We start from the raw sequence: 16,345 nt of genomic DNA, 5'->3' as shown, positions 1-16,345 counted from the left end.
GACCAGGCGTGGGATCCTCTGTAATCACCTCTCTTTCCTCTAGTCCCAAAGGGTCGAGCTTGGCCTTCATGTGACCATTAACCTGGTAAGCTCTGACAAGCAACAACAAACGCATGCTTTCTTGAATGGTTTGCCCCGAGATTCCAGGCGATGTAGCAGCTTGGTCCACGAATTTTTTAAACTAGTTATCCCACGACTCATCAACAATGTTGGGATCGCTCTTTGTAGCTCCTATAGATACACGCTGCTTGTTCCATCTAAGTAACTATCAGTAAAGCTTAGAGAGTGGAACAGGTGCAGCAGAGTCTGCCTTTGATTTGAGAAGTGCAGAGTATATACTTAACACGAATAAGATATTACTAAATGGACCGTTACATTAACGTTTTCGCCTTACTTATTCTGCAAGTCCAACATAGAAACTCAGAGTTTAGTTCGTGCTCTGGTTATTACAAAACCATATAACGACACTCTCTCACTTGTAATCTATCTAGAAAGCAAACATAGATAAATTACCAACATAACATAGTAGTAACAACTCAGGATCAGATCATCCGGTACAACCGGAGACCCGAGCTTCCCTCTTGTACCGCACTGGTTTGAGATGAATCAGTGCTGAGACCACTGTATGTTCTTGATATCAATACCGTCTTTAACCATCTCATAAAGCGGGCTCATCTCCCTCAACTTCTCAACTTGTTTAACCGTAAGCTCCACGGCTTTATCAATCTCTTCCTCCGTAGTAAACCTACCGATTCCAAACCTAATCGAAGTGTGAGCCATATCCTCATCCACACCCAAAGCTCTCAACACATAAGACGGCTCCAAACTCGCACTCGTGCAAGCACTTCCACTAGACACCGCAACTTCCTTCAAACCCATCAACAAACTCTCTCCTTCAACATAAGCAAACGACAGATTCAAATTCCCAGCATACCGACTCTCCAACGAACCATTCACCACAACCCCATCGAGCTTCTCCCTAACCCCATTCAGCAACCTCTCCTGCAACCTCTTGATCCACTTCTCATCATACTCCATCTCCTTCATCGCCAACTCACAAGCAACCCCAAACCCAACAACCTGCTGCGTAGCCAACGTCCCGCTCCTAAGCCCCCTCTCTTGCCCTCCACCGTTCATCAACGGCTCGAGCCTCACCCTCGGCCTCCTTCTAACGTACATAGCACCAACACCTTTCGGTCCGTAGATCTTGTGCCCACTCATCGACATGAAACTAACGTTCCACTTCTCAACATCAACAGGTATCTTCCCTATAGCTTGAGCAGCATCGGTATGAAACGGGATCTTATGCTCCTTGCAAATCCTACCAATCTCCTCCATAGGTTGCACCACGCCAATCTCATTGTTCACAGCCATAACCGAAACTAAACCGGTATCCGGTCTAATAGACTCTCTCAGCATCTCTAAATCAACTAAACCGTCGGTTTTAACCGGCAAGTAGGTTACCTCGAAGCCTTCCTGCTGCAAATGCCTGCACGAGTCGAGAACGCACTTGTGCTCAGTCTGCGTGGTGATCACGTGCCTCTTCTTGTCCTTGTAGAAGTGCATCACGCCCTTCACCACCGTGTTGTTCGCCTCCGTGGCGCCGGACAAGAACACGATCTCCTTGGACGAGGCGCCGATGAGCTTCGCGACCTGGATTCGAGCCACCTCGACGGCGTTCTCCGCTTCCCAGCCGTAGAGATGCGTGCGCGAGTGCGGGTTCCCGTAGTCGTAGATGGAAGAGGCGTTCATCGCGTCGAAGACTCTGGGGTCGAGCGGGGTCGTCGACTGCATATCGAGGTAGAGAGGCCTGCCTGAGATTCGAACTCCTTTCATCAAGATCGCGTGTTCGTCGCTTGCGTAGGATTCGGACGCCGTCGCGGCGGAGGTGGACAAGTGGTGGCCTCGGGAAACTGCGCCGCCGCGTGGTTTCGTTAGAGATCGACGGATCGTGGAGAAGACAGCCTTAGACGTCATCGGATTGCGTTTTCTCAATTGTTTGTTGTTTCTCTTCTCTTCGATTTGCTTCTTCTATGCTTATCGGATGTGAGCGTCACTGGCGGTTTCGTGACAGAGGCGACGTGGTCGTCTCTGGAGCCCTAAATTGAAAGAAGAAGGCTTGTGGATATCTAATGGGCCAAATGTTACTGCCCAATACCATATTCTTTGGCCCAAGAGCTTTTTTAGTTTGTAAAAGAAAAACATTTGTGTTTCCCACATCTATGCTATTATTTATGAATTGATTTAGCTTATTTGTCATGATTTCCAATGATTTTAGTTAATTTTTCTTATTTATCATGTTTTAATTATGTTTAAACTGAGTTATTAATTTATTGATAGTTTTTAGTTGAGTCCATAATTTATTAATTTAAATAATATAACTATAAAATATGTAATTAGATATATAATTATTTTGATTTTGTTTATTTATCATATTTTCCAAGATTTTAGTCAATTTTTCTTATTTGTCATGTTTTTATTAGGTTTTATCTTATTCATTGATTTATTAATAATTTTTAGTTGAATCACTAGTTTATTAATTTAAAAAAATAACTGTAATGAATTTAGAAAAAAAGACAAAAATAGCACTAAATCAAGTTTATGTTCCCAAACTAGCACTCAAGGTCAAAAGTCACAAAAATAACACTTAATGTTTTATCAAAAGTCACAAACTTAGGGTTTAGAGTTAAAGGGTGGGGTTTAGGATTTAGGGTTTAGGGTTTAGGGTTTAAAGTTTAGGGTTTAGGGTTTAGGGTTTAGATTTTAGGGTTTATGGTTTAGGGTTTAGGGTGTAGGGTTTAGGGTTTAGGGTTTAGGGTTTAGAGTTTAGGGTTTAGGGTTTAGAGTTGAGAAATGAGGTTTTGGGGATAAGATTTCAAATTTTGAAAAATTAAAAAATTAAAATTTTCAAATGATAAACTTAAAAAGGTGTTATTTTGGTCATTTTAGTTTTTGAGTGTTATTTTTGTGATATAAACTTAGAAAGATGCTATTTTGGAGATTTGCCCATGAATTTATATATAATTAAAAACAAATTTTTATTTAATAATATTTAAATCTATATGTTATATTAAAATTCTTATTTTCTTATTTGTCATATTTTATTAGGTTTTAAGCTTTTATATAGGTCATTGATTTATTATTAGTTTTTAAAAGAGTATTTATTAATTTTCACAAAATCCGTAATGAATTTTATATATAATAAGTCACGATTTTATTTTATTAATATTAAATTTATATGTTATATTAAATAATTAATTATAAAGTAATATAATAAAATTGTGAAAATATATTTAAAAATTAAGAGAATTCTTACATATATTGTGTTGCTCTCTGAAAACAATATTTTTTTATTATAAAGTTGAAAAATTAAGATATAAAACAATTTATAATTAAATATCAGTCAAACAAAAATATTTATATAAAGATATTTTCTAAACTGTTTCTAATATACAAGTGTTTTAAAACTTTTAACACAATAATAAGTACATAGTTTGATGAACGTTTTTTGACATATATAAATAATTTGATGTTTGATTTAACTATTTAAAATAATAAATAATAACTTAACCTGTGTCTGAGTTCAAAATAAATTTCCTTGCTTTTACGTTAAACCAATTTAAGTTTAATCCGTGAAACACTATAGGTTCAGTTGGTGACCACTAGAAGAATGAAAAAAAATGAACAAAATAAAAAATAAAATTTCATTAGAGGAATTGAAAAAGAAAAAAATATGAATTTTTTTTCAATTTGTTCCTTATCAAAATTGCATAGGGAAATTTTTTCTTATAAATTTATTCTTCCACGGGGAATTTAGAAGAAAAAAGTGGTATCTACCTTTTAATAATTTGACAAAAATTTCAACATAACTGGTATAAATTTTGATGAACAAAGAATTCACCATAATTTTTTCAACATGTTCACCAATTAGAGTTTTATTATACCGATATTTGGATTAATAAAACATAAAATAATAAGTATTTGTAAGATGATTATGCTTGCATGTGCGGACAAAACACCTAGTTAATTTATATAATAAGATAGGAAAATTGGGTTGTATAACCATCAAACAAATTATAATTCACTCACTACCTAAAAATTTTCTTTTTTTATATACACTGTACACGTTATAGATTATTGTCATATTGCCCCCATATTCAAGCGGTGAAACCTACTACCAAAAAAAATTAAATAAATAATTAATTAATGTAACAAGTAAAATATGTGGCCACGTTGTATTCACTCTCATCTCTCGAAACAATTAGATAGCTTTCAGGAAGATGAAGATGAACGTGGTCTTTCATTATGCACACATCTTCTTGAACTGAATTTCTTCTCATGAGAAGAACAAAGAACAACGATGAAGGCGTATACGGTGAGCAGACATCACAACTCTTTCATTTCTTTTCCTCCTTCTCTTAAATCATTGATTCTCACATCATGATTTTGTTTTCATACATTGGTTTCGTTTCTCTTTTTATTTTAGTGATCCAATGGTGAAAAATAACGACGGCGGACCAGTAAAAGCGTCGCCGTGTCGGAAAAAATGAGAAGAGATGAAGATGATCTCTATATGGTAGTGAATAATAACGACGGTGAACGAAATGAAGGTGTATCAGCATGTTTGACAAAAGAATAATCGAAGAAGATGAACTTATCGTCTATACTATATTCGGGAAAGAAATAGTATAGTATATATTCTTTAGTGTATTTATTTATGCAAAGTTACTATACTATTTGGGATATATATATATATATACTAGGGCCGGTCCGCCCTACGGACGGGAAGTTAGAAAAAAACTATTTTATATGAATTTACATTAATTTTATTAAGCATTTTTAAAAAAATTTGTAGATTGAAAACGATATTATAAACAAAAATAAATAAATAGAATTCGGAGATCATGTTGTTATTTTTAATAAATATTTTTGGACTGAATTAAAATGACTATAACTTTCATTATTCTATGAAGAAAAAACTAATATATTAAGATTAATGATGTTCACATACAATTATGAAATGATCATCCGAGAGAAATATATTAAGGAAAAACTTATATTATCTAAGCCAAAACAACCTTTTGTTAGTGTGAGTAGCTTGGTCTATATATGTTTTAATTAAAATATGATAGTTTTCTATTAGTGAAAGACATACTTCAATTTCCTTGTTACTATTTAAATTGAATACGGTCTATCGTTATTAAATAAGTTTAGAATTTATTGGATATGTTTTACTATTAATTTAGAAGTTATTAATATTGTGGAAACTTGCGTTATAAATTAACAATATATTTAAATTAAATGAAAATATTGCATGGACGTTTTTTTAATAGAATCTTATGTAATAAAGAACTTATGCTTGAGATGCGTGTAATTATCTTTCAAAATATATTTTTGCATTGATGTATTAATACTTTGAAATAAAACCGTTTACCGTACAAAATGAATCATTCAAAATTTTCAAATATCAAAGTGTTCGTTTATTCAAATAGCTAAGTAGGAGTAATATATAATAATATGTTTGCTCTATTGTATGGAAAAAAAGTTAGGAGCACTATTTATCGTGAAATCATGGACCTTAAAAAATAAATTGATGTAAATGGACAAAGCAAATAATTATAGGAGCACTATTTATCGTGAAATTATGGACCTTATATATATATATATATATATATATATATATTAAATTAGTAAATTTAATTTAGCAATCACTATATAATATTATACATTTTATATGTACGTTCACTAATATACTATAAACCTATTTGTTCATCTAGTTTTTTTGGTTTTTATGGGCTATTTTACAAATTAAAATAAATAAAAACATTTTATTGTATTTTCGACACATGTAAATCCAATTAAAATCATTGTACTCGGTTCTATTGATTTACATTAATTTGTCATACCGATATGATCAGATTGAATATTAAAAATATCGTAAGAGCTATTTATTGACGTATTCGTAAGACGAAGAACACGACATTATTTGCTTACTAAAATATAAAAGTATATTGTTTAAAGTATTATTTTTAATTTGATCTAAGATCCACACGACAATATTCCCGCATGTTCATGAGTTATACCAAAAGCCCACACGATCTCCAACTCCAAGTTAATGAAACGCCGCGTTTTGAATGTGGACACGTGTCGACTTATCAAAACTCGAATTAGTGATGTGTCCACCTATGTGGACAGCCTAGGAGTGAAGCAAACTCAACTTTATATATAAAGAGTTATATAAAAAAGATATATTGTTGTTTAGAATGATTTTTTAATATATTTTTACAATTATTTTTATAACTGCATACAATTGTTTATATAATATATCTTCTTAAAAAATTATATTTGTAAACCATTGTTTTCATATTTTTTACTATTAAGTTTTTATTTACTTTTTTAAAAAATTATAATATTGTTACAGATATCTTAAGGGTCTTGACTATAAGAATGATATGTTGTTGATTTATTTTTAAGAGCAGCTAAACAATGTAAATTATTGTTCTGATATTTTTAAAATTTAATTTTATGTATGGGTAGATATTCAGGTACCCGACCGAGTTCAGTTTATGTTTTTTCAGATTATGGGTTTTAGGATCTAGAGATTTAAATTTTATTTTGATATTTATTAGTTTTGGTTCGGATTCAGTTCAACGTGCTTGGCTACCCATTTAAATTATGTTTATTTTATTCAAATCCAAATATATTTTAAGATCTTCAAATTCCAAAATAAAAGTAATATACATATATATGCTATAATTATGTATAACTAAATGCATAAAACTATCATGAAAAATGGTTCGTTTGAATATTTGAGTGGGAAACCATTAAATATTTTAGTGTTTTGAGTTTTTTTACTGCTTCAAACATTTTAAACATTTTAAAATGTTTTATCAGCTCCGAGTATTTTTGATTATTTTAAATATTTTGAATATTATATTTAAATTAATTATTATATTTAAATATATATTTAATTTTAAAAAACCTTTAGGTACCTAAAATATTTTATTTGTGTCAGATTCAGTTCCAGTTCTTCGGATAAAAATTCCGAAACCATTCCAATATTTTACTATTTTCGTTCGAGTTCGGTAGATATTTTTTAGGTCGGATTTCAGATATTTTGCTAAGCCCTAGTTTAGTGTATATTTTTTATGTTGCTTTTCTCATGACTTATTATCTTATTTCTTTTAATATTATTCCATCGTAAGCAAAAATATATTAGTGCGCAAAATATTTTGGTATTAGTATAGATTACTTTTCGGATCCGGAGCATTTTGATTTTGTTTACCATCATTGGAGTATCAACAAACCAATACAAAGGTAAAACACCTCCAAAATGAAATTGTAGTCATTGCACTTATAGAAAACAAAGCATATTTTTGTAGATAAAAGAGAGTATCATTTAATAAAAAAAAAATCCTACATGTTTTGGTATGAGTTTGTGGTCAGAGATTTTTAAGGTTGAAACCAAAATGTGTAATCTTAAATCTCAAACGGATACAAATATTCTTACAACTATGATAAAAAATACGAAAATCAAATCCTGAAATTTGTTGATACCAATGGCGCATGCTCTTTTTTTAACACTGAATGATTCCTTTTGATAAATTCAACTGTTTCCATCCAAAAAAAAATAAAGAAAAACGAATTAGGCAATGGCACAAGGGACATGAAAATGGAAATTCACCCTTAATCCCTTGAGCTTCAGTAAGCAGATGATATTGTAGCCAACTTGGGCCAAACCTTGCAATATAAGATTGGAATCTGTGCTCTCTCGTCACACTACCTGCAATGTCCATCGCTACTCTGTTTTTGGATACCGGAGTTTGAGCACAGGACCAACTCCGAATGTTACCAAGGTTCCATGACACTTGAATGACACATGCTCTAGTTAAATAGAATAGCGGTGATCCTTAGAATAGTCCCAGATCCATCGACGAACCATTCCACATCTTTTCGATCCCTCGCATTCTTCTTCTTCTCCATGCCGACATGGTCTTCATGACCACCACCACCGCGACCCCCTCCTCTGCCATCGTGATCACCACCGCTTCTGGAAATACTATTTAACTTTTTAGCGAGTAAAACTATCTGCACAATATCATTGGCGAAAGTGTATTTTGTTAATACATAATAAACTCCAGATGTTTCATATGTTTGGAATTTTGTTATCATGTCAACCAATTTATTTGAGCATGATAAAGGCATAGACATACTTGTGAATAAAATCAGACCAATGAATTCAAGAAAGCAGATGAGTTAGAGTAAGACAAAAACTTATTATTTCCAATATTCTCTTTATTATTTCTGTGCGGAAGACAAAAACTTTTGACCAAGATCAAGAGAAATATTTTTGAAGAGACTATCGCTTATGCTTTTTGCGACAATATAGAAGACATAAGGAAAAAACAGGAATGAATAAAAAGAATAGCTTTACTTGGAAGAGCAGTAGCAGTAACCTCTGTTGCAAACAACTAAATATTGTAGGAAGTAGATTGATTGATACTGAAGCAATGAAGTAATGGCTCAAAAGGGATTTGATGAAAACTTACAGTTTTAACATCAGTGATGTGAATGAGCAATATGGCTATCACAACAACACTGGGACCAGCGAAGAAAAAAAAACCAAAGCCATGAGCACAGCCAGTGGAAACTCTGAAAGTACTCTCGATATTCAGTGGTCTTCCAAGATAGCCTGACCGACTAACAGCTTAGATGATTTCATTATATTCCTGCAAAAGCAATTGTTCCGAGAGTATATATACATCTAGTTAACATCTCAATCAGACTGAAAACATCATCTATATTAATAGAAAAAACAGAATCATCTGTTCCAGAAATCTGATGGAGAGAATTAGATAAACCCAACCTTTATGGGAACAATTGGATTTACAGATGAATATGAACATTTTGGGTCTTGATGGATCATGTGAACCTATAGAGCTACGATCCTGGATTCCTGCGAACAACAAAAACCCATAAGAGAAAGAGAGAGAATAGCTCCCAGCCTTCAAATCAGTAAGAAAGATCGATGAATAAGCCATTAAACAGAAAAATAAGATTATAGTTTTTTTTAATGAATTGAGAAGATGACGTTTGGGAGATGAGGTCTGACCTTTTTATAGGAGGATAAACACCCTGAAGAGGAATACGAACCATTGAATGTTTGATTGTGGTAGTTGTGGGTCAAAGGAGTAAATTGCTTCTTAATGGCGATGAACTGATGAATCCGTAGTTTTGGAGGAGACGAATCTAAGACGAACCGGCTCGAACGAAACTTAATCCAGGCCGTTTCAGTTGAGAGGGAAGAATCGCAGGCGTCACGCGTCACCGCTGTAGAGAAGAGAGACGAAATGTTTCACGCGTAAGCAAAATTAGGGTTCGAGGCTGCGCAACGGCTGTCGGGCCAGCCCAATACGCGAGGAACGAAGTAAGCCCATCAGATTTCCTGGTTTAATGAAACGCTGTGTTGCCACGTGTCGCGCTGTCAACGCTCGACTTATCTATGTGGCATGCCTACGTGGCGCAAGGAGAAGAGATAAAACAGGCCTTTATATATATATATATATACTACTCCTTAAAAATGTAATCATCTTTATATTTACAAATTTGATAGTTTTCTTCTATGTCATTTTGTGTAATTGATTGTAAAATGAAATTCATACTATATTGGTTTAAGTGTAATGATTAAAACCAATTTTGGATAGATGACAAATAAACTCTAATATTAGTGTACTATATTACATTTCTACACTATAAATAATATTTATATAGTATAAACTAATATTACATAATATTATGTATTATTTTAGATTTTGATATTTGGATTTAGAGTTTATATTTGAGTTTAGGGTTTAGTAATTAGTGATTAGGGTTTAGTATTTAGAGTAATATGGGTGAGTTTGAGGTCAGTATTAGATTTTGAGATTTGGGTTTAGAGTTTAGGGTTTAGGGTTTATACTTAGGTTTAGGGTTTAGTGATTAAGATTTAGGGTTTAGTATTTAGAAGGGCCGGGTTGGGATTTGGGTTTAGTGAACATGTATTGTTTCATTTGACGATTAATAAAGAGTGTTCTGTTCACCAATATGTACTATACTGTTTATTTTATTTCATTCTATTTGGGTTTAAGGTCTATATTTGGGTTTAGGATTTAGTGATTAGAGTTTAGAGTTTAGTATTTGGAAGGTGTGGGGTTAAGGTTTGGGTTTAGTGATAGCAGTTTAGGGTTTAATATTCAAAATGTGACTTCAAGTGTCCAATATTGGAAAAAAAATTATAGATTGTATTTGAGTTTATAGGTTTCTGCCGAGAATTTAGATTTACTAAGTAAAGGTTTGGGTATAGTAAACTATTACTATTTGGGTTTATACTTAATTAGGGCTTAGATTTAATAATTAATGGTGTGTCTTGTATTGTTGTATTTTTGCTGGTGGGAAGAGTTTACTATTTGCATTCCATACTATGAATACACCACTGGAAAATTTTGATTATTTGAAAAATTCTTGTACTATACTACTTAGACTATATGGAATAGAAGATATGTAACATGTTATCCAGGTAAATGTGCCTTTAAGTGTCCAATATTGGAAAATAATTTATAGATTGTATTTGGGTTTATAGGTTCATGCATAGGATTTAGATTTAGTAAGTAGAGGTTTGGGTTTAGTATACTGTATTATATATATTATATTTGGGTTTATGCTTCCTTAATTTGGGTTTAGCTTTATTAATCAGTGGTCTGTCTTTCTTTTTTCTTTGGGTTATTTCTTTCTTCTTTTGTACCGGCAACTTGCATATGTAGAGGGTGTAACAGATAATATGAAGCCTAAATGTTAGTTTATTCATTTAGGGTTTAGTGATTAAGATTTGGAGTTTAGTATTTGGAAGGTGGTATTGAGATTTGGGTTTAGTGACCCTATCATGTATCATTCCATTTGACGATTAAGAGTGTTCTTTTTTGTTCACCATTGTGTACTATACTATATTTTTTGTTCCATTCTATATGGGTTTAGGGTCTATACTTGGGTTTAGGGTCTATACTTGGGTTTAGGATTTAGCGGTTAGAATTTAGGGTTTAGTGATTAGTATTTAAGGTTTGGGTTTAGTGATAATAGTTTAGGGTTTAATATTCAAAAGTTAGGTATGAGTTTAACATTTAAGAGTTGTGTGTTGGGTTAGAGTCATATACTATTTCTCGTATGAAATAGAACCATCTTTTTATTTTTCATTATGCACTAAATTCATTTCAGTTTCAGCACCATTAATTCATTTATTTATTTTATGGAACCACATCACTAATCTAATTTAAAATTGTATGTGGTAATAAACACAAGTTACGTGGATGTCTTCTATATCTTTCATTCTGAACAGTTATTTATTAAGGTGTTCACACCTTAAAACGTTGATGTTATCTCGTTCTTCTTTTTTTCACCATTCACTTGTAATTAAAGAGAGTATAACCGGATAAAATATAGTATAAATGATAGTTTCTTCGTTACGTCAACATCAATGTCATCCACTTAATTTCTATTATGAATTTGGTTATTGGACAGATAAGCCCTTTATTATATACCATAAAAATTATTACATTCTAAACTGCACAACTGCTATTTCTACACATTATAAAAATTCATGTTTAGCAATTTTTATTTATGCTATCATGAACTCTACAACTGACATATGTCTTATGAAAATTTACGTATTACAATTGTATATGTATATCTATTAACTGATTTATGAAGATCAATTGTCTAAAATTATATTTTTACTATAACCAAAAAAATGTTAAGTTCTTATTTAACTGGTGGTATAATGGGTAATGAATCGTCTTTCTGAATTCTGAAATTTGAACTCAATTTTTACACGAATCTTTAACGAGATTATTGGACCACAAAAGCTTTCATATCTTTAGATTAACGTCAATAAAACTCTCGATTAATTTAAGATAAAACGAGCAAGAGTAGAAGGTACTAACAATTCAAAGTCATCGGCCTTTGTCTTCAATGTAAGTCTTGGAATAAACTTGAACATAGATCCCTCTTGAAGCAAAAGCAAAAACACACTTGATGGTGATGCAAAATGCTTTTGGAGCATGAGTTACACCAACGCTGTTTATTCGAAGAGGATTGGCACATATATCTGCCTCATATATTGGTTTATCGAGAACATCAACAATAATTGTCTTTTAGACTATTAAATTTAAAGTTTGCAAAATCTTATAGCTTAGTCCATGCTTCTTAATCTTTAAATTAACAAAAAAGAAGATAACTAGCTATTAAAGTTTTTAAAATTAGTTTTCCAGTAGCCCACCTATGATTAAGTAACAATCTTAGTATTAAAACCAGATGAAGAAACGAACACCGTCTCACTCAAGTGGCTTCTTCTCTTTGAGCAGCTCTACTACTTTCCTCATGGTCGGCCTACTAATCGGAAACGAAGACGTGCAAAGTAATGCAATCTCGAGAACTCTCTCTACCTCTTCATATTCCCTCGTAGAAAGTTCCATCTTTGGATCCACAACCTTGCTAAGATCTCGAAAATTTCCAAGTGAATCTTGATTCATAGCTTTGTCTTCAGGTGATGGAGAAGAGTAAGACAAAGCTGACTCCATTGCAAACTTAACAATGTCTTTATTCTCCCCAAACGAAGAATCATTTGGCCTTTTACCCGTAATCAATTCGAGTAACACGACACCGAAACTATACACATCGCTCTTCTCATTCACTCTCGACGTATAACCATATTCTGCATGTGCAATCACAACAACAGAATAAAAAATAACAGTAAAAAATATTTGTTATTTCGGTTTAGCATTTAGAATTCGAACCTGGAGCAATGTAGCCGTAGGATCCAGCAACACAAGACATGGGAGAAACATCAGAGACACCATTATTGTCTTCTCTTTTCAACGGTTTAGCTAAACCGAAATCAGCAACACGTGGCTTCATCTCGTGGTCCAACAATATATTATTGCTTTTGACGTCACGGTGAACAATCGCCGGAACAGAGTCATGATGTAGATAAGCAAGTCCTTGAGCTGCACCAAGCGCGATCGAAAACCTTGTCGTCCAATCAAGCGGAGAAACGGCGCGATGTTCTTTCTCTGAATGCAAAACGTCGCCCAAGCTGCCGTTTTCCATATACTCGTACACTAAAAACCGAAACTCCTCGCCGCTGCAACACATGAGAAGCTTCACTATGTTACCATGTCTGACCCGACCCAGAATCTCTACCTCGGATCTGAAAACGGATTCGGATTCGGGTTTTTGACCCGTTCCACCCCAAAGTTTCTTCACCGCGAGAGTTTGGCCTGATTTGAGTGTCACTCTGTAAACCAAACCCGACCCGCCCGACCCGATTATGTTATCTTCTGTTAATTGCGGGTATATGTCTTCCTCTGTGAACCCGATCCGCTGGAAAATGGTTACTTTATCGGTCCGGTTCGGTTTTCTCTGGAATAACGGTTTGGTTTTGATAAAAAGCCAAACCAAAGCTCCGATTAGTGCAACGATGCAGACGACGGAGATAACAAGGATAAACCGGGGCTCGGGTTTGGATCGGCAAGGTCGAATCGGATCCATATCCGGGGCGCAGAGATCCGGGTTACCCAAAAAACTCGGTAGAAAAATATCTTGTTGAAAACCAGAAGGGATCTTGCCGGAGAGTTTGTTATCGGAGACGTTGAACTGATTAAGCTTCAGCTTCAACAACTCCGCCGGAACCTCGCCGGTGAGTTGGTTGTTGGAGAGATCCAGATAGTTCAAAACCGGTAATTCCCCGAGCTCCGGTGGGATTCCGCCGCGGAGGCGGTTATCGGAGAGATTCAACTCGGTTAACTTGGCGCATGAACGCACCGAACTCGGGATCTCGCCGTCGAGCATGTTCTCCTGCATCTCCAATCTCTCCAGATTCTTCAATCTGTTAATGCAAGACGGGATAGATCCTGAGAAACGGTTACGGCTGAGATCGACGACCCTGAGTCCTCCGAGATCACAGATTCTCACCGGAATCGCACCGGAGAACTTGTTTCCGGAGATTTCGAGCTGAGAGAGCTGACGAGCTTTGGATATCGACGGAGGAATCGAACCTTGTAATCGGTTGTTGGATAGCTCGAGACGAGTAAGAGGAAGCTCCCAAAACCTAACCGGAACTTGGCCGGAGAGTTTGTTATCCGCCATTCTAATATAATTAAGCGAGTCGCACTCACCGTAAGTTTCCGGGATCTCGCCGCTTAACTGATTACTGAAACTAATTAGCTTTTCAAGCTTCTTCCCATAGCATAGATACGGCGGCAACTCACCGGAGAAATTATTCGTCGAGACGTCGAACTCAGTTAAACCAGAGAATTTACCGAAACTCCTAGGTAAACTCCCCGTGAAACTGTTGTAGAAGATCTTGAAATCAACGAGATTAGGATTCAAAGCAATGCCACGTGGCAATTCACCGGTGAAGAAGTTGTCGTTGAGATGGAAAGAAACGAGCTGGAGAGCAGCGATCGTCTCAGGTAACTCACCGGAGAGACTATTCTGCGAAACGTCGAAATTCCTCATAGCCGTTAAGTTTCCGATACTCTCCGGCAATTTTCCCGATAGGTTATTCTCGAAAAGCACCAGCTGAAAAATCGATTTTAGCTTTCCGATGCTCTCCGGTATCTCTCCGGAGAGACCGTTCTTAGCTAAGTCGAGATTCACTAGCGAGACTAGATTCCCGATCGAATCAGGAATCTCTCCGACGAAGTTCGAGTTCGTTAGCCGGAGGATACTCAGCTTCGCCAAGCTCCCGAACGCCGACGGGATCGGACCAGGCTCGAACTGAACGTACGCGAGCTCGAGACGAGTCAACTCGGTCAGGTTACCCAAAAACGCCGGAGCGATTCCGGCGAGCGAGTTGCCGTTGAGATTCAGAACTTGCAGAGATGTAAGCTTTCCGTAGCTTGCGGGGATCTCGCCGGAGAAAAAGTTGGATTCCAGTTCGAGAACGCGTAGGTTACGAAACTCCGGCGAAAACTCCGGTAAATTCCCGGAGAAGCTGTTTTCTGTGAGGATCAGGACGTGGATTCGAGAGCATAGTGAGAGAGGAGATGAATCTATCGTACCGTTGAGATTGTTTTTAGAAAGAGTGATGTTGACGAGGGTACGTATACGGCAGAACCCGTACGGGAACCCACCGGAGACTCCGTAGTCGGAGAGATCTATTGCCGTGACGGCGCCGTTTTTGGAGTCGCATGTGATTCCAGTCCAGTTACAGGGATTCCGGTTATCTCCGGTTATGACCCAATCATTTAACTTCCCTTCCGGGTCAGAAAGTCTGCTGGTTTTGACTCGACTCAGTATCTCTGCGTCTCCGTTGGAAGAAACTTGGAGAACACATGAAAGAACAAGTAACAAGAAGAGAGAAGTAGTAACGGTGGTCATCGTTTTGGGGAAGAGAGTGTTAAGAATGTGAGAATCTGTTCATGGGGTTTTTGATGGGGTAGAAAGTTAAGTAACGTTTAAAGATTTGTAATCTTCTATTTAAAGATGAAGGGACTTAAAGGTTTACTAATGGCATTTGTTTTGTTTTATCTCTTTTGTTTCACATGGGAAGTAGGGCCAAGTCTAGTGACAGTTTTTTTGTTGGGCTTTCAAGTGGCTGGAGTCCAAACATACGATGAAAAAGGAATCTATAAAACAATTTAAACAAAATTTGGTGGACCTAACATAAATTATGTATAGTAAAATGGACTAATGTAGAAAAATGATTTGATCATACGTTTACTACAAAACTGGTCTTTATTGGTCATCTGGATTTTATTGAAAATAAAACCGCAAATTTTACAAAATTTCCAAAAAGGTAAAGCCAGCGAATTAAGCCAATGAAAAAAAAACTAGTTTTTGTCGAAATTAAAACTCTATGGAAATGAAACAAATCTGCAACAAAAAACTGCTTATATATGTATATTTTGATGGAAAATTAATTATTGTCATTATTTAAGAGATACCATGATTATTAGAAACATAACGGCAAATTTGTGAAGAAAGAGAAGTGTGAGCAACGCATGAGCTCAAATGTCAAAATCTCCTTTTGGGTAACGGACAAGAGAAGTGGAGGGAAAGAATGTGAGAGTGAGTTTTAAATCTACTTTATGTATTTCTGTTTCCCACAACAGAAACAGAAAGAATAGACATATGGAGTAAAACCGAAAGTACGTATTATGTATAAAAGCACGTAAGTTCTCACCAAGAACCTAAAAATAGATCAGACTGTAACGTGGACGTTATCTAACTATAACCAATTGGTTTTAGTCGTTGCGAATTTTCAAAACCAGAGTTGGATATTACTACTTGATATGAATGTTTTGGGCTTCTA

At 35.1% G+C, this 16,345-nt stretch overlaps 2 protein-coding genes and 1 long non-coding RNA gene across 3 annotated transcripts; all 3 read right to left on the bottom strand.

Annotated features, from left to right (window-relative positions):
- Positions 1 to 351: 351 nt before the first annotated feature.
- On the bottom strand, positions 352 to 2,092 carry LOC106318637 (cysteine desulfurase, mitochondrial). Its single transcript, XM_013756697.1, has one exon. The coding sequence runs from the start codon at positions 1,975 to 1,977 to the stop codon at positions 607 to 609; it is 1,371 nt and encodes a 456-aa protein (XP_013612151.1). The 5' UTR covers positions 1,978 to 2,092; the 3' UTR covers positions 352 to 606.
- A 5,365-nt stretch (positions 2,093 to 7,457) lies between these two features.
- LOC106316761 lies at positions 7,458 to 9,366 on the bottom strand. The gene is made up of 4 exons (XR_001264949.1): positions 9,113 to 9,366; positions 8,867 to 8,956; positions 8,550 to 8,729; positions 7,458 to 8,088 (listed from the first exon to the last, which is right to left on the bottom strand). It is a non-coding gene; the product is annotated as an uncharacterized LOC106316761 (long non-coding RNA).
- A 2,795-nt stretch (positions 9,367 to 12,161) lies between these two features.
- Positions 12,162 to 15,556, bottom strand: LOC106318744 (LRR receptor-like serine/threonine-protein kinase HSL2). The gene is made up of 2 exons (XM_013756858.1): positions 12,825 to 15,556; positions 12,162 to 12,742 (listed from the first exon to the last, which is right to left on the bottom strand). The coding sequence occupies exons 1-2, from the start codon at positions 15,409 to 15,411 to the stop codon at positions 12,363 to 12,365; spliced, it is 2,967 nt and encodes a 988-aa protein (XP_013612312.1). The 5' UTR covers positions 15,412 to 15,556; the 3' UTR covers positions 12,162 to 12,362.
- Between the last annotated feature and the right edge of the window lie 789 nt (positions 15,557 to 16,345).

This window comes from Brassica oleracea, chromosome C9 (assembly GCF_000695525.1).
Source record: "Brassica oleracea var. oleracea cultivar TO1000 chromosome C9, BOL, whole genome shotgun sequence".
Taxonomy (NCBI): Eukaryota; Viridiplantae; Streptophyta; class Magnoliopsida; order Brassicales; family Brassicaceae; genus Brassica; species Brassica oleracea.
The sequence above is the reverse complement of the archived record's forward strand: the minus strand, read 5'-3'. Positions and strand labels throughout refer to the sequence as shown.